The 26014-nt window shown below is 37.1% G+C and overlaps 1 protein-coding gene across 2 annotated transcripts in view; it reads left to right on the forward strand.

The window, feature by feature from the left end:
• The window catches only part of ZNF385B (zinc finger protein 385B), a 317392-nt gene that overhangs the window by 267879 nt on the left and 23499 nt on the right, over positions 1-26014 (forward strand). For both annotated transcript variants that reach the window (XM_081241867.1, XM_081241868.1), the window contains one exon: positions 16295-16457. In XM_081241867.1, the coding sequence (XP_081097993.1) occupies positions 16295-16457 (163 nt within the window). The remainder of the gene's footprint in view (positions 1-16294; positions 16458-26014) is intronic.

Below are 26014 nucleotides of genomic sequence, written 5' to 3' on the forward strand. Positions count from 1 at the left end.
TTGAAGTATTTCAAGTTCTGTTTTGTCTTTACAGTCACTGTGCTATCATTCTTTATTTCAAATCAACTATTGAAATGCTAGAATATGAAGGGCACCAAGGTTGCAAACTGACTGCATCTGAAATGAACTTAAAAGATTCTTAACCATTAGGAACTTACTTTCAAAATGAGTAGTTGTAGCAGAGTCCTTGTGAATTGGGAGTTTGATGATATAGCAAGTTCTCTATATTAACTTCCATGTAGTTAATTAAAAGATAAGTAAAAAAGATATGCTAACTTCAAGTTTACATATATATTATTAAAATTCACTGTAATCACAACAATTGTTTAAAACTTAGACCAACAAATTTTTTTTCAGGGAGGAGTATTTTATTTCTAACCTTAGAATTGCCAGCCTGTAATGATAATAAAAAGCAGCCCTATTTTTAGTCAGTTTTATTACTGTTTTTAAATTATCTACACATAGTGCAGCCCCTTGTTTCCTGTCCACTGAAGTGGACATGTTCAGTATACCACAGACGTTTGTTATTCCATTAATAGGAATTCTAGTGCTACTTTAAATACATGTTACATTTAGTATGGAGATATGTTATGCTGATTTAAACTTGTAATCACCAAATAGTTTCCTTTTTATCTTTAATAATGCCCACTGCATGTTCTCTGAAATGTAGCTTTCATTATCTCTGACCTGTGAGCTTGAGGTGACCTGGTTTTTGCTCTGGAAAGAAATAACATTCTATATCATTTGAGAGACACCTATGGAGTCCTTTTATGTGATGATTTATTTGTTCATGTCATGAATTTTGGGCTTTTTCTTATATCATTTGAGAGGAATGGGAAAGAATAGACTCATTAAAGGGGTACTTAGGTTATTTGTTATAGTTTCATAATTTAAATGGTGTAAGCCAACAAAATGCCCCATATGCACTTTTAAACTAAAAATACCAACAATCTCTTTTTAAGATTTAATTTGTACATTTACACAGATGGTTATAAAAGGGGATATTCATTAACATCTGTAAATGTTGAGGAAATGATGGATGCCTATATTTGTAAAATGCCAAATAGAATTACTAAATGTGCAGATGTAGATTAAAAAATACAAAATTTGAATATCTGAAAGGCATTCTCTTCAAGCTAGTTTTTCTGAAGATCTAGACATTGAATAATGGTCTTTTGCATAAGTTTCCATTTTTATAAATGCAGTAAATTCTTATTAATTTGGATGACATTAATTAGGGATTTGTGATAATTCAGGTATGGGCTGAATTGTACTTTCGTTTGGTCCAAATTCTTTCTTCAAAGATAATGCAAATGAGTGTTGCAAAGGAGGTTGAACCTAAGTGTCCATCATCGGATGAATGGATAAAGAAGATGTGGCACATATATACAATGGAATATTACTCAGCCATAAAAAGAAACGAAACTGAGCTATTTGTAATGAGGTGGATAGACCTAGAGTCTGTCATACAGAGTGAAGTAAGTCAGAAAGAGAAAGACAAATACCGTATGCTAACACATATATATGGAATTAAAAAAAAATGTCATGAAGAACCTAGGGATAAAACAGGAATAAAGACACAGACCTACTTGAGAATGGACTTGAGGATATGGGGAGGGGGAAGGGTAAGCTGTGACAAAGCAAAAGAGAGGCATGGACATATATACGCTACCAAACGTGAGGTAGATAGCTAGTGGGAAGCAGCCGCAGAGCACAGGGAGATCAGCTCGGTGCTTGGTGACCGCCTGGAGGGGTGGGATGGGGAGGGTGGGAGGGAGGGAGACGCAGGAGGGAAGGGATGTGGGAACAGATGTATATGTATGACTGATTCACTTTGTTATAAAGCAGAAACTAATAAATTAAACCCCCCCCCAAAAAAAGAAGCATAGAGATTTAGAATACAAACAGAACCAACTTTTTCAAGCTTACGTAAGCACTTTAAGGGCAATGATTAAAATACAAGTGATAATATAATTAAAAATAATTCTTATATATTTTAACACATCACCTAAGAATCTCTGGTAACTAACAGCATTTCTTCAAAAATGTTCTACTCTTTCAACTTTTTTTTACCATTTCATTATGCCCTGTACCCAAATTAGTCCACATTGTTGAGGTTTCTCTGAAATTGTAATCATTTAATAGTATCTAATACCATTCTTTTTTTAAAGCAAATGATTTTCTGCGACTTTGTTAGCATTTTCCCAGTAAATCTTTTGAGTCAAGTGTTTTAATTTACATGGTATCTAGATTTTATATTTCAGGCCAAAGAAGCATTGTTTTGAGGGATGACTTATCCAATTTAGTTATCTGCACTGATCAAATTGACTGAATGATCCATAAATCACTGATTTTGTGTTCTGACCTGGGGCTATCTTGATAGACAGGTGAGTGACCCACTGTATATAAGAATTGTTTTTCCAATAACTGAGCAATTGGTCTGTTAGGAATCTGCTCATTCCACAGAGATGGATCAAGCAGCGAGACCCCAAAATCATACCAACTGGTGACCCCTGCTTCAGTCCACTGCTTCTCATCATAGGCAGAAGTCAGTCAGGAATTTGCAGGAAGTCGGAGGTACTGATTAGATTATGGTCACTCTTGATACCAAAATCTTCACTCTCTTGGTCACTTACCATCCTCAAAATACAGGTTTCTAACCAGTATGCACATCTCTAGTCCAGTTCTTGTCACTCGCTCCATTGTTAGCCAGCCTTCAGCCACAATGGCTTTCTTTTATTTTGATAAAGCTGCCAAGCTACTTCTCCCCGCTCCCTTTCGGTCTAGTCTCTACTCCTCCTGCAGGTCTCACGTTTTATGTCTCTTCCTCACAGGAGCTTGTCCAGACTCCCTAGTGTAAACTAGCCCCACACCCAAGAATAAATTTTGTAACATCCAATAATTTTCCTCCATGAAATGTATCACAGTTTGTAAAGATACCTTATTTATATAACTATTTAATATATGTTTCTAATACACACACACACGCACGCACACACATGCACAATTGTTGGCTCAAGGACTGAATGTGCTTTGTGCATTACTGTCCCCCCAGTGCCTAGCACTTATTTATTGATTGAATACATGGTCCTAAAGAGGATTTTTTTTTAACTTTAATTTATGCAACCCAAGGATTGGTTGGGAATCACTGAATCCATTCTCTACAATGAAAACTATAACTTATGTGACTTTACAAGTCACCTCCCCAGACCTTTTTTCACCTCCAGATCATCCTGTCTAAGGAAATGAAGACTATCTTTTACCAGAGGGGATAAGGGAGAGAGTCTATTCTGTTTTGGATCTTCCATGGTGAAGGCTGTTTGGACCCTGGGCTTGGGACTTGCTTCGATGGTGCAGTGATTAAGAGCCTAATCTTTTAATCTTGGGTTGGAATCCAGGGTCTTCCATTTCTGGCAGTGTGGTGTTGGACAGTTACTTAACTTTTCAGAGTCTCTGTAGACTTGGACTAATAATAATACCTGCCTCATATGCTTTTATGAGGATTAAATGAGATGCTGTCTGTAATGTACTTAGTGCAGTGCCTGGTACACAGCAAACAGTAAATGGTAACTCTTTGTCACCATTTTTGTTATTGAATTCAGAGTAGTTTTTGTAACCTGACATTGTGTTTGCAGTCTTTCTGGTTGCTGTGTTCTCGCTATTTTTCTGCATTCCTCATAATTTTCCTTGGAGTAGTAGCTATATATAGGCCCCTTATTTCCACAGACATGGCTACCACTATGGTTTCTCTGCAACATTATCAAATATTCTTCCAGGACACGAAGACCTCATATTATTTTCCAGTTATTTTATGAGGTTGTTTTGATATTACAAAAAAAGTATTTTAGCATTTAAGATGCTGTTATACTTCAGTAAGAAGTATAGTTGTGTGTATGTATTTTTAATTATTTTTCCTTTGGAATTTTCACTTCCCTTGACCTCCGTTTTATTACTCTGTATATCCAGCTTTTCTGATGGCCTCTTTTCTGTATCCTTTGCTGATTTCTCTTCTTCATCTTACCTATTGAATATAGCTGTTTCTCAAGATTCTTTCCTCAAAATGGGTTTTCTCCTCTCTATTCTTAATTCATCAAGAATCTCATCCATCCCCAGGGTTTCATCTATTATCTCATAATGTGGTTCCAAAATAGATGTCTCCAGCCCCAGCCTTTTTTCTCAGCCATCACTTGTGTTTTCAATTGTTTGTTGAACCTCTCCACTGTGTATGTCATGAGCAGCCTAAATAGATAACCAAACTGGATTCTCATTTTCCTCTGCAAAATTTCTTCACCCCACCACAACTGCATTTTGGTTAATCATTTTACCATTTTCCCTGTTATTTGGGCCTGAAACTTCTAGAGGGAACTCCAATTATTTTTTCTTCCTCTACCCTTATTTTAATTCTATTGTCAAGTAATAAAAACTCTTTCTCCATTCATTTATTCATGCATGTAATCAGTATTTATCAAATGTCAAATGTTTCAGGCAGTGTACTAAGTGCAAGAGGTAAGTGAAGAGCAAAAATCTTACAGGTTCAAGCCTTAACGAACGTTATTGTCTAGTGGGGGAAGACAAACATTAATCAAGTTATTATAAAATTTAATAATTTTTAAATTGTGAGAAGTGCTATAAAGAAAAGAATCCAAAAATTTAGCAGGTGGCCTAGTCTGGGGGATCATGGAAGGCTTCTTAAGGATGCAATGTTTGAGCTGTGTTCTGAAGGATGAATAGGAATTAACCAGGAAAAGAGAAAAGAGATAGTATTATATTTTAGGCATGTGCAAAAGGCTAGCATTGTACTTATACTCCAGCCACACTTTCTTTCAGTTCCTCCAAGAAAAAACAAAGAGCCTGCTACCAAATGAAACTAGAGGTAGGTAGGGAGTAGGACATATAGGTCTTGAATATGATGTTTTTAGATTTTAAACCAAGAGCAGTGAAAAGATGTCAAGGATTTTAAGCAGAGGAATGATATGTTCAGGTTTACATTTTTTAAATATCACTTTGGCCGCCACATGGAGAACGGATTGTAACTGAGCAGGAGAGGCCTTTGGGTGATTGCTAAAGAGCCTGTTGCAGCAGTCCAAGTGAAAGATGATGGCAGTTTGGACCAAGATGGTTGTGGTAGAGATATAAAGAATTGTCTTGATTAGAGAAATATCTAGGAGGTAAAATCTGTAGGACTTAGTGATTGAATGTGAGGGTGGAGGTAGTGTGTGACAATGAGAATAAGCCCTAGATTTGGCTCTTACAATAGAGGTAGAGTGGTGCTATTAGCAGAAAGTGAATGCTAGAAGGAAGACTAGGTAATTTTGGCAGCAAAGCAGAGACAAATGATACAAGGAGTTTGGTTTTGAACTTATGTTTAAGGTGCTTTGAGATATCCAAGTGGATATTATGAGTCTGGAGCTCAGGGGAGAGATCTGGACTAGAGAGGTAGAAACCAGGAAATTATCAGTATAGAGGTGGCTGGGAAAGTTGTGTGGGTGAAACTGAACAAAGAGTAGACAGGAAAAGTTTGGAGTGAGAAGACAAGAAGGCTTAAAACTGCGTCTTGGAATATGTCAACAATTCGGTGCCTGGGCAGGGGAAGATGAGGCTGCACGTGGTTCAGAAATGTAGGTGGGGGAACATCAACCTCGGAAAGAGCCTGCGGAAAAGTGCCTTCCGGAAGAAGGGAGAGATCAGCAGGGTCATGTACCCCTGATTGGTCAAGCAAGATGAGAAATAAAAGATGTTCTTGGTTTTAGGACTTAAGGCATTGGTGTCTTGGTGATGTCTGTTTCAGTGGATTGAGGTGGACCAGATTAGAGAAGAGAAATTGGAGATGTGCATACAATTAATTGACCGGATTAATCTGTGAAAGGAAGCTGAAAAGCTAGGGTTGAATGTAGCTTGAGGGATGGTTTCTTTTGGGTTGGGGAGATCAAGGCTTGTTTAAACATCAATGATAGGGATTTGATTTGGAAAGGGGGAGTTGAGTATAAATGGTAAAAAAGAGAAAGGGTAATAGACACTGGGAAAGGCAAAAAGGAACAGAATATCTAGATAGAGACTTGCTTAATAGGAGGAATAGCTCCTTTTCTATGAAAGCTCTGGCTTTTGGTGTATAGAGCCCCCTGAAATTTGAAATCTGTGTGTTTAAGAACCCCATTACTCTTTGACTTGCTGTGGTAAGAACCTTCTAGCTACTCTGTCTTTTTTTTTTCCTTTTTGTAGGTCTTAGCTGGATCAGAGTGTGCTAGAACAAAAGCCCTCAATGGCTTCTCATTACCTACCTAATTAAGTATGCTATTGTTAACTGTCTTCCCACTATCTAGTATTTAAGGCCTAAATAATAGGCACTTGTCTTTCTAATCTTTTCTTCCATTCCTACTCCACACACACCCACATTTCACTCAAACTGGATTATTCACATTTCCCTAAACAAAAATTGGTTTTGCCATATACTTCTATCTTATAGTCCTCTCCTTATTGAGAGTGTATATCTCTTGTCTTTGAAATCCTTTCCATTATTGAAGGCCCATCTCAAGGCCCTTTCTTTTCTCAAATTTTCATACAATTTTATTAAGCCCAAGGCAGGGGTATGTGCGCATTTTGTTGCCTGATTCCCAGAAATATGTTTGGGAAAACATATAACTATAATATATCCATAATGACAAATCAGGGTATGGAAACTAATTAGGATATTTTTTAATGTCTGCTTTAATTCAATTAAAGCACTTTAAAAATCATTTTTCATTGTAAAAAAGAAGAAAAATAATCATTTGAATCATCTAATGTCTATTTTTGCATCAAGGGTGGCAGCACAACTTTGAAAAACAACCTATATATCCATCAATAACATACGGTTGAAATAAATTACAGTTCATTCATATAATGGAATAAATATACACACCCATTTTAAAATTAGAAAACTTTCTAATTACTCATTTTTAAAAATCTCTAAGATCTGTTGCTGAATAGAAAAAGCAAAATACAAAACAACATATGTGGTATGTAGGCATTTGTCTAAAAATGGAAGAAGGGGAAAATACACACATACATATATATTTGCTTGATAGGCATGTAAATTATCTCTGGTAGGATACACAAAAAGTGATGAGAACTAGTTGCGAAGTCTGAGAGGTAGACTTCACTATGTATGCTCTTTTGTTTTATACTTTTCAACTATGTGATTATATTACCTGGATAAAAAATAAATACAATTTAAATTTAAAAGAAACAAAAGTAATAGCTAATTGGACAGAAATGAAATTCTGTAGAAATCATTGTTGATTCAAGTTCAAAAATTGCAGATATTCCAAATATTATAACTATTGGTTATAATAGAGTAGAAAATCATCTTTTAAAGCCTTTCTGATCCTTCAGTGGGATTTGATTTTGAACTCTTTTCAGCTCTTGCCTGGATGACTGTAACAGCCTCCTTTCCCACTTTGCCTCATTGGCAACTGCCCCACCATACACACACAGCTTGTTCTCCACACAGTAACCAGAGCAATCATTTTATAAACAAAAGTCAAACAAGGTTACTTCTCTGTTCAGAACACTGCTGGGATTTCCCATCTTCTCAGAATAAAAGTCAAAATCCTTAGAATAGCCATTTGCAGTTCCCTGGACATTAAAGGCTCTTCTCCCAGGTATTTACCTGGTTAACTCCCTCACTTAATTCAGGTCTCAGTGCAAATGCCTCCTCAACAGAAACTTTCCTTAATACCTAAAATGACACCCACCCCATCATTGTCTATCCTCCTTACTTTTCCTTATTTTTTTATAGCACCACCTAACATATTCATAAATATATCGCTTAACAATTAACTACGGTAAAACATATATAAATTTGTATTTTATTGTCTGTGTCCCCATACTAGAATGTAAGACCTGCATCCCACAACACTTGGAATGATGCCTGGATCATAATAGGTATTCAATAAATATTTGTTGAATGGAAGAATGAATGGACTCCCAGCATTAAATTCCTATTTTTAGAAGATTTTACTTACTCTATCCTATATATATAATTCAAAAACTTTTTATTGAGTCTATACCATATAATAGGTGCTTCAGAAGACTCAAAGCTGAGTAAGACAGAGTTCACATTGATCTTTTCATATATGAACAACTTTGTTGTGACTCTAATTGGTGAGTAGAACTTTTAGAACAATATTACTTGGAATCAGAAACTGAAAGGACACTTAGCATTCACTGATTATATTGAAATATTTTGGTATTTATGGGTGAATCAAAATTATGGGCATTTTCATTTTAGTTTTTCCTCCAGCAGACCAATTTTTTATATGTGAGGAAGGTTGACCAGACTAATCTGCAAAGGAAACTTCTAGTTTAATCTGGTACTTTAATGTAAAGATAGCCTTAACATGACTCAGGTTAGCTAAGTGACTACTGAAGAGGTACAGTTTTATTATTTTCTCTTACTTATATTTGTATGTTTTGAAAGGATATGGTATTAATCTTCACGTTTACATATTTCATCTAATTTTGAATTATAAAATATCTGCTGGGTTTTAAAAATTGTTTTAGTGCTTTGGGGTAGGAGTTTTACAAAAATCTATTTTGTAAAAGAGATTTTCAAATGAGTAATGCTAAATAAATAATATATTAAACATATATAAAACATTACTAAAGCCATTCTTCAACTCTTTCAAAGTTACTTTGCCACTCTTGTCTACAGTAAGGATATTATATATCAAATATAAGGAGACACAATGAAAATTCTAATTTTAGATTTATTCTGTATCATTTATGTAAATTTCTTTAATATGGAAATGGAAGTAAATGTAATACCTTCTAGACTGATTAAAAATTAATGTGTAGAAGCCTGGGAGCCTAATTTAAAAGACCATCAGAAGACTTGAATTAGTTAGCTGTAGAGTCACAGCATTAATGCAGAGACTTGAATTATATTGCATTACTTATCACTGAGTAACAAAAAATCGCTCTTCACACTATGCCAATCCACTTCCCCACTGAAAGATAGCAGCACTCTCAAACACTTTAGGAACTTGGGATGTAACTCTGAAATCACTATAAACCCTTCCTTATATTTCAAGGTAATGGAGAATTATTAACTAAAATGTCCCAGTTTAATATAAAATTTGAAATTAATTTGAGAGAGGTGGATAATTTTGAATACTTCTGGGAAAATCATAAAATAAGTGACTCAAGAATATTAAGTAATTATTAACAAAGCCTTAATGTTTTATTATGTATTATAAAAATAAAAGATGATATCCATGTGTTTCATAAAAGTTCTTAAGATTTAGAAGTTCTAACACGTTAGGTCCCATATGCATAATTCTTTGAGAAAATTAGATATTTTCATAACTTATAAATGTTCCCATTATTACACATTCAAGATTATGTTAGTGTACAGGACACTAATGTTCCCATTTGAGGGTAATAACTTAGAGGATATGGTTTATCAGTACATTCTGGGTGAAGTTCATGATTTGCTCCCCCTACAGTTTGGAAGAGAGGGCATATTTTGCCAGGGTTCATTTAATTCATCTTGCCTCAGTTAAACTCTAGTGCACCTACTAGGAGTTTGCACACACCTTATCATTAAATTGACTCAGATATTGACCCCCAGCCCAGAAGACAAAGTAAATATACCTTTCAAAAGCTGTAATGTAAATGCAATAGAGAAGTAAGCAGTCTTATTTTCTTAGGGTAAGCATCTCAAGATACTTTTTTTGCTGAATTCTTAACTAAATTGTGATGATGTTAAAGAAATTATGACATTAAATAAGACTCGTTTTATTATCCATTATCTACATTGAAAAAAATTCACATAAACCTACTTCCATTAGGTTGATGGGGGAAAAATCTTTTTCAAAATACAGTCTCTATAATTTACAGTTTTCATGAATAGAATTAAAAAATTAATTTTCTGGGATGAACTTTACCTTGACACATATATATGATTTTTAAAAGGAGATAATTTTTAATTATGACCTAATTTGAAAAAAAAAAGGAGGTAACAGGAGGAAAGAACAGAATTCAACATATGAAAGGATTTGGGGTTCAGATCACAGTTGATATAGTCAAGCTCAAATAACTGTCTCTTTTATTTCCCATTCTACTCAGCCGTAAACTGGGAATACAGGGTATAGTTGGATATCCAGAGGCAGAACCTTAGATTGCTGGGAATAATCTAAAATTTAATAATCCACACTCAGGGCTTCCCTGGTGGCGCAGTGGTTGAGAGTCCGCCTGCCCATGCAGGGGACATGGGTTCGTGCCCCGGTCTGGGAAGATCCCACATGCTGCGGAGCGGCTAGGCCCGTGAGCCATGGCCACTGGGCCTGCACGTCCGGAGCCTGTGCTTCGCAACGGGAGAGGCCACAACAGTGAGAGTCCCGCGTACCACACACACAAAAAAATAATAAAATAATAATAATAATCCACACTCAAATAATCGAAATATAAAACTCACTGGGAAAATGAGGCAAAATTTGTTCACTTGGAACTTTACAAGAAACAGTTTTATTTAAAAGATTAAAACTTTTTTTTAACATTTTTATTGGAGTATAATTGCTTTACAATGGTGTGTTAGTTTCTGCTTCATAACAAAGTGAATCAGTTATACATATACATATATCCCCATATCTCTTCCCTCTTGCGTCTCCCTCCCTCCCACCCTCCCTATCCCACCTCTCTAGGTGGTCACAAAGCTAAAGCATTTTTTTTTAAAGCCACTTTTTGCTCTCCTCCAGGTGGTTTTTAAACTCAAACTGCCGTATTTTTTTAATTCATCATGTAAATTCTGTTATAGCTGTTAGGTCCATTTATAGCTTCGCCATGTTTCAGTGTGTAAAGTAATTCCAATGAATCATTCACCAGAAGCATGAGCATCAAGACTCTTAGCTGACTAATAAAATGCATTTGAAAAACTAACTTGAGGCCCATCAGAAATAGTAGCATTTTAAGAAATGACTTAATTTGCCTACATGGAAAATTTTTGATATCATGAACACATATATGTGTAACACTCATGTATTCACATAGGGGCATTTTAAAGCAGCTACAACCCAAGCACTCTACTTCTGTGTCATGATATTTGATAGAATCTGAATTGGGCCCAAAGAGAATCAGAGTCTAGAGTATACTTATTTTCTTCCTGGAGTCACCACTTTTCTCTTTAGTAATATAGAAAGATTTGGAGTTGATGGGTTTTATACATACATATTCCAAAGCCAGTAAATATGAAATGCCATGGCCAGAACTCTGGCCTTGAAGGAATCCAGAAGACACCATTCACATTAAACCATATGTGAGTGGTGCTCCCCCCGCACACAGTTGTACAGTGTGGCAACCCTGGACAGGCCATAGCAACCTGGAGTGTTTCACTTAGCTGTAAATTATAAATTAGCAAAGACATTGTGTCTTTTTGAACTGAAAATCTCCTAATGGTTATAATTTTGTCTGGACTTTGTTTTCAACAGATCCCAGTAGATGAGGATTGAACGAAGTGATATCAAAGCCAGTAGTATGTCCTTACTGATATTGCAGGCCTTAACATTGCAAATATCAGCAGAAAGACTTATCTTTGGATTAAGTAAGCCTTTCTCTTGGGTGCATCTTACGTTTATGTTGTAGCTTTGTCTCTGAGAGTGTGTGATCTTATCACTGCGACAAACATATGCAAAAAGCACTTGAAGAGTTGAATGTAGCTTTATGTTAAAGCAAAGATTCAAGTAATTATTTAGCTATTACTCAGTAATCTCTAGTTTGTTTCTAGTAGGTTGGACTATGGTATTTTAAGTGCCATGCTTTGATCTCAAATGATTAAAGTTTCTATATAAATAATTTAGTTGTCCTTTAACTATAGGATTATAGTTTGGAGCAGAGGATAAAATCTGTGATGTAAAAGCAACATCTTTCTTATAACCATCTATAGAAAAGACGCCTACAAGTAGAACATTTGTAGAACACTATGATATGTTTTCTATTTTGCACGGGACAATAATGTTTGAGGTAGCATGATGCAGCAGCCTTTCCCTATTGTTCCTTTTATATGTCTGTGTTCTAGTGATACTGAAAAGCAGATGTGCCTAGGAAACACTGCATAATTCATAGGATTTCACTGCCTCGGCACATGCGGGTCCCTCTACCTGAAATGCCTCCCCCTGCACACTGACCCTTCAGCACCCTGCCCCCGAAGCAGGGCTCAGCTCAGATGTTCCTTTTCCATGAAGCTTCCAGGATCCCCCTCCAATCTGCAGAAATTTACTTCTCCTCTGACTCCCATACTTCTTTGTATCAGTTTACCTTCCATTTTACAGTTTTACTCTCTGCTTTGGGTTATAGTTATTTGCATGTCCATCTTTTCTTCCAACTACCATTCTTCTGAGTAGGGGTCTTTGTTTTTAATCTTTCACAATGTCTAGCACATGGCAGGTGCTATATAATTCTTTGTGGAATAAATAATCAGGTTTCCCCCTTGTTAGTTTAGCCTGTTTTATGGTAGTTCGTTTGACATCTGTTTTATTTGGCATTTTAGTATATAGAGTATATACTTTTTATCTGAAAAGTAACTGACCTCTGCTCTTTCCCATCTAACACTGCTTAACACATTGAAATCTAACATCTCAAAAAAACAGATGCCAATAGTTTTAATGATACACTTTCTGTAATTAAGGGAACAGTTCCAATTACTTTTTAAGATGCAAAAAGATGGGGTCCATTGGTAAATAAATACTGAGAACTTTCTCCAGTGACATTACTCTATCCCAGCCACTTGCCAGTTTGGGTTTGGACTGTTCTTTCTATACAGAGTAAACACAGTTTAACATCTTGTTTCAAGATCCTATCCACCTCTCTGAAGTCCAAAATAGAAATAAGGTAAAAAACAGAAATGGGAGCTCAGTGAATTATAGAATTGCTCATTATTGCATTTTTATTTGTAAAGCAATACATTATCTCATTATTTATGTTTTTTATTTGGACCAGTAGTGTCCTGAAAGATGTAGAGGATTTTGGAAAGTGAGGGGCTTTAGTAACAAAGATGGAGATGAATGGAAGAGAAAATTCCAAGCTGTCATTTCCTGTCAAAGCTATTCCTCTACCAGTGGGTGGTCAGGTAGCTACTGGAGTGACCTCTGAAAGAAAAACTTAAATACTAATGAATTCCCGTGTGGAGGTCAGTATGGTGGTTTTGGCAGCTCTCTAATTCTGGCAATTCTTGGCAAGGGGTTTCTTTGATCACTGCCAGTTTGGGGTGTATAGCAGCACTTTGGGGAGGAAATCAGAAAGCAGGCCATTAGAGCCAGACAGATAGGTGTCTGCTGACTAGTCACGGAGGTGTAAAATATTATAAGTCTGTTTGGTTAACCAAGTCTCTCAGAAGTGATACAAGAACCATCGTTGATTGGGCTTGATTGTGTTGCCTCGTTCATGGGTTTTCTGGCTCTTGTCCTTGTTTCTTTCATTCCTCAATTAAGGAGATTCCCAGATAACGAAGGCAGGTTAATCGTGTTACTATTTTAACAGTGTCTCTGTTTCGCTTGAAGATTTGCCCAGGATTTAGAAGCTGTTGACACCTCAGATACAGTACTGAGGACAGCATAGTGCTACTACCAAGAATACCACAGGGTAATTGGAAAGATGCCAAGTGTGAATGCGTGGTGTCTGCCACTGTCTTAATTCCAAATCTTTCCCAAACAGTAGTCAGTAGAGGCTAAGAAGCCTTGTTTCGCTTTTCTCCATGCCTCAGAACTTAAAAGGAAAGTGAATCATGGCTCTGGAGAGCTCCTTCCAACTTGGCATCCAGTGAGTGTCACTCAGCTGGCTCTTTAGCCCAAGTGCTAATTGATACTGTTAACTTTCTGCAGTGATGCCAGGAAATAGTAATGAGCAAATGACACTCTGCTTATCTTGTGCTAGGAGGTTTTATTTAGAGAACTATACGTTTATTTAGCCAAAGCGCACTAAAGTAACATCTCACTGTTTAGTATACTTGGAAAGATGAATTATTAGGTCTCCTGATATCTTGTAGAAATTATTACATACCTAAGAAGTGCGCCTTTCTTAGCTTCTCAACAGAAGGATCAAGCCTAATGTACTCTACTGGTATATTTCCTATGAATTAAGAAGATATTCCCTACTCACAGAAACTTCTGTTAAAATATAATCCTTCTCTGAGTCATGAAAAGCAGTGTGCTTTCTTTGTGTGTAATTTTTGTGTAATGTTTTACTTCTAATAAAATTATACTGTTTCCTTAGTGTGAGTATGTATATGTCTAACGTGAGGGTATATAGTTAAATAGGAGTATACACGTAAGCATTTCAGATCCCCATAATGGCTTCTCCACCTACGTGTGTGGCCTTGGATGAGTTGTTTAGCTTCTTGTGCCCAGTTTTCTATCTGTACCTGCCTTGCAGGGCACTGTGAAGCTTACATGAGAGAAACATGTATTACATTTCCAGCTGTTCTTGTCAGAGGCTCAGTAATATCAGCCATTATTATTATTTCTTCATGTTATCAATTTTTAAATTTTTATTTGTATATTTTCTTAACTTATATCTACCCAACTATATTTGCTGGCTTTAACCATTCTCAGAGGGTGATAAGACTCAAAATAATGTTACACTTTTCTCCTCTCTTGGGATTGGGTTTGTGTTTCAACTTGACAGAGAACAGCATGAGAAGTCCCTGAGCAAAGGAACCAAGAGCCGTGATAAGTCGATGGTGGTCTAAAACAATATTTACGAAAAGATATTCAGGAAGTTAGGGACTGTGTACAGTCAATAAAAGTCTGTTGGGCTTCCCTGGTGGCGCAGTGGTTGAGAGTCCGCCTGCCGATGCAGGGGACACGGGTTCATGCCCCAGTCCAGGAAGATCCCACGTGCTGCAGAGTGGCTAGGCCCGTGAGCTATGGCCGCTAAGCCTGCGCGTCCGGAGCCTGTGCTCGTAACGGGAGAGGCCACAACCGTGAGAGGCCCACATACCACACACACAAAAAAAAAAAAGTCTGTTGACCTTGGGTGATTGGAGTTATGTGCTAGGAAAATCACTTCTTTAATTGAAATGTAGAATTAAAACCTGGCTCCTTTTGTCCATTGCCACTCCTACCTACCTACCTGCCTACATGCACACATGCACACATACATACCACCTGTATTCTACTTGTTGAGGAAAATGGATGAAAATATCAGTATAATCATCTTCAAACACATACAGGTGTATATACGGAAAACTGATGTAGAATAAAAGTTATTATTATTTTAGAAATCCTCTAACAGAAACTCATTTTATATGACAGGTTTATCATCCTCTTCACCTTTATAAGTATGCTAATTACCATATAATATATGTCTTAGTTTGTTTTTTACATATATGTTTTAGTTTGTTTATATTTTCAGGGTCTATTAAAAATGAAATTGAAGCAAGTATACTTAGATTCTTTTGTTAATATGTTCATTACACTAGATGCCAAAAAGATAAAATCCTTATTCTTTAGGCAGAGGGGAATTTTCCAAATGTCAGCTTATTGACTAAATGTTTTCTTGTTTTGCTGTAACTTGTTTTTGTCTTTTGAAAATTTTTAATATTCACTTGCCTTGATCGCTTTTCTTTCTTTTGATCTAGTACTGAAGTCACAGTTTCACCTATGCTTTTTGTATAAGTGAATGTAATACTAACTGCTTTGACTTCAGAATCACATCTGAGATCAGAAACAAGCATTGCCCCTACCTCCTTTGTGGCTAATATTGTCTCTTCTTAGAACTGGGATCATCAAAATGACACATGAAGCGCGTGTAGACAACTCCAAAATGTAGTGCCATTTCCACTCACTAGCAGGTTGCTTTGTCACATCACTTGCTCTCAGAGCAGAGCCAAGAGGAACGTAGGTGCAGGGAAGACAGATTTGTAACTGAAGGGAAACTGTGGCTGTGTAAGGACACGCCCGGGTAGGACACTCAAAGCGGCTTGCTGCCAGCCAAATGTTTGACAAGTAACCCCGATGGGCAGTGGTGGGAGGGCACTAATGACAAAGTTCACCTTCGCCCCAATTTTGTCCTGACCCTGTTGTCCACTCGTATAATGTCTGGTTTTGAAAGACACAGATCCTCTGTGTTGTATAGAAGGTTTCAATATGCAAAAAACTCTTAGATACCGGTCTACTATTCATTAAATGCCAAAAACATAGTTGAGTGCTGAGCTGTAAATGTCTGTGGTGCCTATGATTGAATGTACTTTTTTCCTGCATGATCATCCATTGTGCTGTTTGTAAGTAGCAAAAAAATGAGCCTGATTTGTTCTCCTTTGTAGAGCCAGGCCGAGGCCCACTACAAAGGAAGTAAACATGCCAAGAAGGTCAAAGCACTAGAGGCAACGAAAAATAAACCCAAAATGGTTTCTTCCAAGGACAGCGCAAAGGCTAATCCCAGCTGCTCCATCACTCCAATCACAGGCAACAACTCTGACAAATCAGGTCAATGACACTTTTTGTTCTTTACATTCTTTGTGTTCCTCCTGGTCCTCTGGCCTCACCCCATCCTCCTCCTCTCCGCTGTTGCATGTTACTCTCCATGATTTGTTTTTATAATATTAATATGTTCCCTTCACAGGAAGGGTTATGTGTTTGCACGGAATCTAAGCATTTGATAGGTTACCATTCCATGTTGTTAAATATATACATTTAAGTGTATATGTGTGTGTGTAAATATATATATATAAGTATATATGCATGAAAATAAGTGGAGGCTTCTTGGTCACGTTGTGTTTAGACAAAAATCAAGAAATGGATCTAAAATACTGAGTTTATTATTCCTCTCTATTCATTTTACATTTGGTTTTTGCTATGGACTTTTTCAGTGAAGGAATCCTTAAATTTGTTTATTAACAGACATTTTCATATTTTCTTACCCCAGTAACAGGGAGTAGAAGGGCAAAAAGGTAAAGTTTTCTGAGAGAGCGGCATTATTAAGTGAATCTGGAAATGTGTTCAATAATAAGAGATTTTGATTCTTCAAGATATTCATAGAGTTCTCCTCAGAGTTACAAATGAACTCAAAGATTTTAAAGGAACTTTTCACGGTTATGAACTGACTAACAGAAGAACTTTATAAATTGGAAATGGGCTACTAGTGGAAGTGCCTCTTAAGCAGAGTATTTCATAGTTCCAGTGAATCAGCAGGTTTTCTGAGTAGGTTCAAACTGAATGATTCAGGGAGAAGAGAAAAAATTTATTTTTCCAGCAGGTATGCCATGAAATTGGGTGTTTAATAGGCTTTCACACATTCACATCTGCCCATCAGGACCCAAGATGAGTAAGTCACCTTGTTGCAGTGACTAACTGAGGAACAGTGCCTAGTAAGGAAAACTAAGAGAATAGATCCCTTTTTCTTATGTTTGATTCTCTCTTTAGGGACCTTTCTGTTGTTGGAAACACAAAGACACACACTTCTTGTCTTATTCTCTTCTGCTTTCCAAGTCATTGTAGAATTTGAGGAAGAGACTTAAGAACGCTTTCCTGTGGTTGCCCAGGGCCTTCGAAAAAGCACAAATCCCTTTGTAAGAGGAAGATTCAGAAAAGCCTGGTTAGATAAAGAGAGACTATGTAAGAAGTAACCACTATTGATGAGGTCCCACAGAGGCTGGTTCCCAAGGCTCTGCAGCCTGGAATGAGTGAACTGACCCAGATTTGGTGATAAAGCCTTTTGTTCTTTGTGCGATAGAATCACCAAATCATGTTATCTGATGAACAGATAATAAATACTGAATTATTACATTGCACTTTTCCCTTCTAAAGAACAAAGCCTTTTTATGTATATTAGTAAATTAATCTTTAACCCAGATCTATCAGATATTAGGGTCAAATATTATCTCCAGTTTATAAAGTAGCAAACCAAGGCGAGGTCCACATTGCGGCCATTATTTGCTCAAGGTTACCCAGTATTTGGAAGAACAGGAGTCGTCATCTCCTGACTTCCTGCCTAGTTTCATTTTCTGCAGGATATTGTTGCCTCTATGAAATAATACTCTGTCAGGTTTTATTACCTGAATTATGCTCTTTACCGACAGAAGTACTTATAAGCAAAATGATAAAACAGTGGAGGTTAGTGTCACTCCATTCTTTCAGCTTATTTTGTGTCTCGAGCTAATAGCACAGTGAGAAGGTACTGTAAGCATTCCTGCATTGCTATTGCATGTGCTCAATGGTCCCATTAAGTTATATTATAATATATATTACTATTATTTGCAGATTGGGTTTGCTCTAGGCATAGTAGATGACATTAAAATTAATGAGGGGAAAAAGTGTTAAAAATGGAAATAGAAAAGGATCAATGAGAGAAGAATCAATGAAAGAACAGAAGATAATTAAAGGGAGAAGGAAAGGTGTAGAAGAAGAAGAAAGGAAGAGAAAAAAAGTCAACAATTAGCGAGTAGCCCCAAGAAAAGAGCAGTATAGAAATAGAAAATCCAAATAAAGGGGCTGGGTCAGAATCACAGCATACCTTAAATCTACAAGATGCCCAATGAGCATGTTAAAATAAAGTTCAGTGACTCAAGACTTTTATTCTGACTCTCAAATGCTAGTGAATGCTCAAGTGAAAGAGACTTTACAGACAATTGTGTTTGGCTAGCAGGCAATAGAAACACACCAGGGTCAAGTACAGCAGTGGTATAAACAAGGAAAGAGAACTGAGATCTAGAAGAACCCTAGGAGATGAGAGTGGGGAGAGAGGAAAACAAATCTCAACCACAGAGTCTCTTTCCCAGTAGCTATGTGATGGTCTTTAATCCAGTGTCCTCTGCTTCCTCTGACACTTCCCTATCCACCCTGCAAAGTACCTATGGTCTAACAGTATTGACATCACCATGTCCCTGTCCAGACTTGGACTAGAAGTAATGCAAACTACCTGTATTTGGGGTTACCTCATTTTTCCATGTTTCCTTACTCAAATCTGTATAAATTATTTGGCAATACATTGGTTAGGTCGTTCAAATTACTTTTTTGTTTCTCCATATTTTAAATATTAATACTAATGAAATATTTAGTTTGTCCTATTATATGTATAAAAGCAGTACTAAAGCTGTTGAAAGATGGCACTATTTAAAGACAAAGTGGGTCGTATTTGCTAACTAGATACATGTTTTGGTTACTTTCAACTGAACGTCAGCTTGTAAGCAAGAATTCACATTTTTTTTTTTCTTTCTTCTTCTTTTTTTTTTTCACACGTGTTTTGTAGAATTTTCAAGTTAGAAAATTAGAAGTTTTGCCCAGATGGGAAATCTGGTCTAAACAATGTTAATACATAACCAGTTGTTAACCACCTATTTCTAAATCCTTAAAAAGCTCCCACAGCTTTGTCAGAGTCATAACATTTTTTGGTAACTTGTTTTGATTTCCTTTAAAACGCCATTTTAGAAGTTAGGAGACACGAAGACCAGTCCTTCATAAACAGTCTAGGTGGGATGTAGAGGGAAGCGGGAGGGAAGAGGAAGAACTGTGGTACTTAATTAACTGAAGTGTTTTATTTCAGACGACACTGCCTCTAAGGAGTCAGCCAAAAATTAGAGTAATAGTCACAGTGAACAGTCATGGTTGATTGACATTTCTTAAGAGACCAAAATTCCCTAGCACTGGTCTTTTTCTTCTGAATGAAGTGTTCCTATCAAGTGGGCTTAAACAGTATCTATGTGATTCTGAGATAGTTGAGTGAAAAGTAAATATGTTAGTAACTTGATGTCTCAGCTACCAGATTTCAAAATCCAGGCATTCACAACATCCATAGGATTGACTAATTCAATTTCCATTCTCATTCCTTAGCATCAATAACTTAGCAAGAGTATTGTTCAATGAGGGCAAATCCTGAGGAACAGGAAACAGCCAGATGTTAAGGGAGGGAGCTTCTGGGAGTGCAGCATCCTGGGATTCACTGAACATCAGTCAAGGAAGGGTGTGATTTCAGAGTATCTGACAAGGAGTGTGCGAGCCACAGATGACCTCGCTTTGCTCCTTGAGAGCACAGATTATTTATTCTAAGAAGTGGCCTAACAATCTTCCAAGAGCTATTGATAGAAAAGCCTTTTTACCTCCTATTTTAGCAACTGGGTCAACTACTTTTTTATGATGCATTTGGAGACATAATTTAGATCATGTTGTAACTGGATCTGTGCAATACAAAGAAATTTGCTGTAATGGAGCTATCAGATATAAAAAGTTTAGGGTATCATGGAAAGCTTTCCTTTTTTTTTCCTCTCAAGTCAGTAAACAAAATGAGTTTAAACTACAGTAACAGGAATTTCATTTATTATAAGAAGCTCTGACCACATGATTGAAAAAAAAGTAAATATGTTTTATTTCAGTCAGGATAGCTGTCCTATTCACTTCTTAGAAGTTGGAGTAGTATTAAACGTAAAATCCAAAGAAATAGCTTTCTTGTCTCCTAGGATCTATCCCAGCTTTTAATGATGCATCAGTGGGAGTTCAAAACTTGGTAGGAAGGAGGAAAAAGGTGCTTTGGGAGAATTGGGATCAAGACACAGCAAGCATTAGGCAGCTTCAGGAAGATGGCTAGAACATATTGGCCAGACACTGTACCCAAATTTCTCCCTAGAGTTCAAGTGTCATAATGCCATATGACACAACACTTCTCTGTGATAATATGCCCCATACATCAAGTTGAATGCTCTTTGTGACAGCACTTAACCACTCATAAGAAGCTCAAAAACAAACAAACAAAAAAACAACAAAAAAAACCAGAGCCTTTGGAAGACCTTATTTCTTGAAAATAATAAAATATTTTGATAATCAACCTAACGGTAAAATTTTGTGATAGTCGACCTAATCATCCATATGTCTAGTCTTTGGCACAAGATTTTTTAAAATTAATTAGATATCAAGATGGGGAAAATACATTTGTAGCTCAAAGTATATAAAGCCATTTAGAGCTAAACAGCTTTTAATCAGTTGCTGTCTAAAAAGACGAAAGCAGGTGGAATGATTCAAAATGCTATAGATATATTTATAAATGCCATTAAGAGCAAAGATGATGGAACCAGCATGTTCTGCTTAAAATATAACAATAGGAACACCTTGAATTTGTTCAGTTGATAAAATCCAGTCACATAAATGTTTTCGTATGACCCGCTCATCAACCCTGTGACTGGTAAGGCCGATATTAGTATCCCTCTTTCACATATGCACACAACAAACTCTATATCCATTTGTTCATTTAACAAATATGTATTATCTATACTAAGTAGTATAGTACATCTGTAACATTTGCCATTTCAAGCGTGCAGCAATGAACAGGAAGACATGTTCTTGCCCTCAAGAGATTCCAAAAGAAAAATAATATATAGTCGCCACCTTCAAGCTGCTCCCAAAAATGTGGTAACAGTGAAGAACCTGAGTCTTAGAAAGATTAACTGGCTTGTGTGAGGCTCTAAATGGCTTGCACACTCATATCCCAGTAGAGTCAGAGCAGGAACTCAGGGCTTCTTATTCCATGAATATTCCACTGTTCCCCTTACTTCTAAGCTTCTCTGACTCAGAAGAGTAAATTCAAGTATAGTATCCCAATGGGAAAAGTCAGAAACCACTAACCCACTTTTTTAAAGAATTAATGAGTAGGACTATATATTACCTTTAAATTGTTTTCTGACTGTTGATATTTTTCAGTAGGAGCTATAGCAGTGACAGGGTCATTGAGGCTTTGTTTTTATTGATAATCCTTAGTTTCTGTGCAGTGTGTTGTCTGCATGATTTAACTGTAAGAGAACAAAGCTTTAGAAGTTACAGATCTTTTCAAGGCCAAGTTTGAATGAAAACACTCATTTCAGGTAAATGAGTGTTCTTAAAGCTCCAGCTTGACAGCTGTAGACTTTATGTGACTAGAGCCAAACACACTCACTGAGATGGAGGTCAGCAGTGGGCAAGGGCATCACCAATAGAGCAGAGCCTTGAACTGCCTCCTAAAGGGTCCAGTGGATTAGCCTGAATGCTGTCCGCATTTTCGGTAGCATTTTGAATCATCCCATCTAAAAGATTTCCACTGGGCACAGGGACATTGTTTTCTCTATCCCACACACATGACTATACCATGGAGCCAGGGACGACAGTATCAGAGAAGACTTAAGAAGGAAGGAAAGAAGTGAGGATGCCTCAAAACTCATTTTAGTTTTCAGCATAATGTGCTTTTGCATGGCGGCAGTTCCTCAGGTGTGAACCCAGAGCAGTATCAACTAGTACATCAGTATGATTTGCCTGGAAAGGCTGCAGTTCAACTTTTTATGGTCATCCTGTTATGTTATGAAAGTACATTTTTCAATTTTGTCAAAGAGGCTTTCTGCCAAAGATACAAATGGAGACCCTTGCCTTGTCATTTTTATGGGTTTCCCTGTGTGTTTCACAGTTTTTATGTGTTGTTACAAATGGGGCCAAGTTTCCCAATGACAACTTCTCATTTCCACTGACTGCTGCAGGACTCCACTGATTAGCCAGCAAGGTCTTTGTAACTGCCTCTTTCCCCCATTTCTGTCTCTAACAACAGGACCTTGTGCTGTTGAGTAGAAGAAAATGATAGTTTTTTGCTTTGGCAGCATCTGTCGTTTACAGACCAGCGCCACCATAAATTTGGCATACATCTATCCAAATACAGGAGGCCAAGACTTAGTATCCCTCATAAAAATAATAGATTAACTATATTATGACAAACATCTTAAGTCTGAAATTCCGGGACACAATCATGTAGAACATAAATCAAGCTCCACCTGTCTAAAGAGAACAGACCATTATACTAAGGCTCATATTTCCATGAAATGTACATATATCATTAAGACTTTCAAAGTCAATTTAAAAAATGAAACTGCCTCCATCTTTGTCCATGCACCTTGAGTTTGACAGCACCATCCTGTCGGGCAAAGCTGAAGATTCTTAGGTAGTTAAGTGTTTGTCATCCTCTGGAAAGTAACTTCTGAAACTTTTGAGCATTTTATAGTGCTTTGAAGTAATACTGAGCATTCATTGTCAGGTTCTTCACTTCTGAAAGCTATTTCCTAGTGTTGCTCGAAGAAAGTGAACCATAAGTTGAGACTGACTTGTGATTTACTCCTCAGTAAATCTATTAACTTATGATTTACAAGGGCTATGTTATAAACCATTCTAAAAAGCAAAACCTTGGATATCTCCTTTTAAGGCTTATATCGCTGTTGAAAACTTTTCTCATCTTCAAACATATTTCACTGGTATTCATCTCTTTTGATTACATTTATTTACAGCCTTTCTGCATCAGATAAATATTGGAATATAAAAGGACTTTGTATGTACACTGAATAATTTTATAAATGTACAACCATAACTGCCCTTGAGATTTTAACAAAGGTTATTGCTTACATTTTTATGACGTTCAACTTATTTGCTTCAGGAAGAATTCTCTTACATTAATGTAATTTTTCTGAAATAAGTAGATGAAGAAATAGAACTACTCAGTAGATATTCGTAGATTCTTTGTGCAGAGCATTGGCACTCGGTACTTTTGGGGATTCTGGGCCCAATTCTAATGATGCTTATAGCCTAATGCCACACAAATTTAACTCTATAATATAAAGCTTAAAGTGTTTTTCATAGAAACATTTCTAAAGTATTTTCCTCTTCCCTAACATCTTTCTCTGAGAATCAGGTTCACTGTCATGGACACCGGGCATATCATTATGCAGTAACGGTTTGGTGCTCTCATTTCTATAGACCAGCATAACCCAATAAAACATTCTGTGGTGAAGGAAATGGTCTATAATCTCAGTTGTCCAACACGAGTGCCCTGAGCCACACGTAGCTATTCAGCACTTGAATTGTGGTTTATGCTCCTGAGCAACTGAATATTTAATTTTATTTAATTTAAGTAACCACACATGGCTACCATATTGGACAGCAGATCTATATAGACAGTGGTACTCTTTGCTCTTTTGACTAGCTATGATTCTAGAGAAGGCATTAAATTCTCTGAGCCTCTCTTTTCCCATTTGTAAAGTGGGAATGCCCTCCCTACAAAACAGCAGTGTTGCATGAATCAAATGAAATGATTGTGAAAGGGCTTTGCAAAGTGTAAAGCATGATTAAAGCAACTCTTATTGATATTCTTACAGTTTGCCTGTTTGGTTTTGGTCCTCCTGTGGGGTCTTATTTCAGCTGTCCCTTCTTGCTGATTTCAGTGAGAGGTGACAACTGCCCCTTGTGGTAGTCAGCTATCATCATCTTTCATTATGCTGTACCTAATATAGTATATTCTAGAAAACCAGATCCAAGCTTATTAGACTTATATGCAAAAAATAACTTTAACAGCAGTACTACTGATAATTAATGTGTATCATTATGTGCTTGATACCACTGTGCTAAACATTTTATATAGACTATCTTATTTAATTATAACAATCCTTTGTTGGATACTAGAAAGTGAGACCTAGAGAGGGGAAATAATGGCTCAGAGTCATTCAGATGAAAAGTAGTTTTAAGGTCTCACCTAGGCGGTCCCTTGAATTCACTAACATGATGTGCTGCCTTTAGATGAAGGTTCATGGGCTTTACTGCACATGCTTTTTGAAAACTGTTTGAGATTCTTTTTCACTAGGTGACACTTCCAGAAGTCTGACAGCTCAGAAAGGTGTGTTATTTCTTTCCCCATCCTATTTTACAACTGTTTTATTTTTTAAAAAATCAAGTTTTGAGTGGCTTTGGATAAAGATGTATTAACTACGGTAGGATTTTTGAGAGCACTTACCTACTTTGCATGTATAGCATAGTAGAAAGAGCATGAGCTTGATTCACTCCACCTCTCACTGACCATATAACCTTGACCAGGTAACGTTCGCTGACCTTCTATTTCCCCATCTATAAAATGGGAGAGCTGATATCTACCTCCCAGGGGTGTTGCCAGGAATGATGAACTAATAAATGTTCCTGGCTCACTGCCTATCACGTAATAGACAGTCAATAAATAGTAGCCATAAAAAGCAACCATTTATTCAAAGAAATTTCCAGACTCTTTCCTTTTGAATCTATGATCATTTCAGGCCATGCAACAGTTACATCCCTACACTTACATCCCTTTATGTGCTTGTTTTATTACCTCATGGTAATTATTTGCATTTGTGTTTCCATTCGAGGACATTAAGACTTGATGATCTGACTCTCCCAGTGGGGCATTTAAAGATGTGGAGTGACCTTCTTGGTCTTCCTCACATTTTTTTTAAATTTATTTATGTATATTTATTTATTTTTTGGTTGTGTTGGGTCTTCGTTTCTCTGCGAGGGCTTTCTCTAGTTGCGGCAAATGGGGGCCACTCTTCATCGCAGTGCGCGGACCTCTCACTGTTGCGGCCTCTCTTGTTGCGGAGCACAGGCTCCAGACGCGCAGGCTCAGTAGTTGTGGCTCAGGCGCCTAGTTGCTCCGCGGCATGCGGGATCCTCCCAGACCAGGGCTCGAACCCGTGTCCCCTGCATTAGCAGGCAGATTCCCAGCCACTGCGCCACCAGGGAAGCTCCTTCCTCACGTTTTTGTGTAATGGAGGAAATGTCTTTCTACTCATTCTTCCACTGGTTAATGTATCTCATCCATTATGTCCCCTGCAGCTCCTGGTACTCCATCCTGCACACAGCAGTCACAGAGTCAGCATATATTACATTAATATCACTAAGAACAATTTAACAGGGGAAGCTCTGGTACCCTCCCTAAAATATGGACAGGACAAGAAGACACTGGTTAGCTCTCTTTCTTCATATTCAGTAAGATGGATGCCCCACCTCCTAGGTCAACGCTCTGTTCTGTGTGTAGCTACAGTATTAAAACAAGGGACAACCCAACATATCTTCATTTGTTGAGGAAGAAAACTGGGTACTACCGTGAAGAAGCAGCCCTGCCTGGAGCCCGGGGTTGGCTACGGAGATCAAAGGAGTAGGAGGGGGGATGTAATCAGAATGAGAAACATGCCCCTGCTTGACAAGTCCCTGCTGGCTTGTCAGTAAATAAGGAGATATTTGTCAGC

Source organism: Mesoplodon bidens, assembly GCF_964165515.1.
Source record: "Mesoplodon bidens genome assembly, chromosome: 8".
Taxonomy (NCBI): domain Eukaryota; kingdom Metazoa; phylum Chordata; class Mammalia; order Artiodactyla; family Ziphiidae; genus Mesoplodon; species Mesoplodon bidens.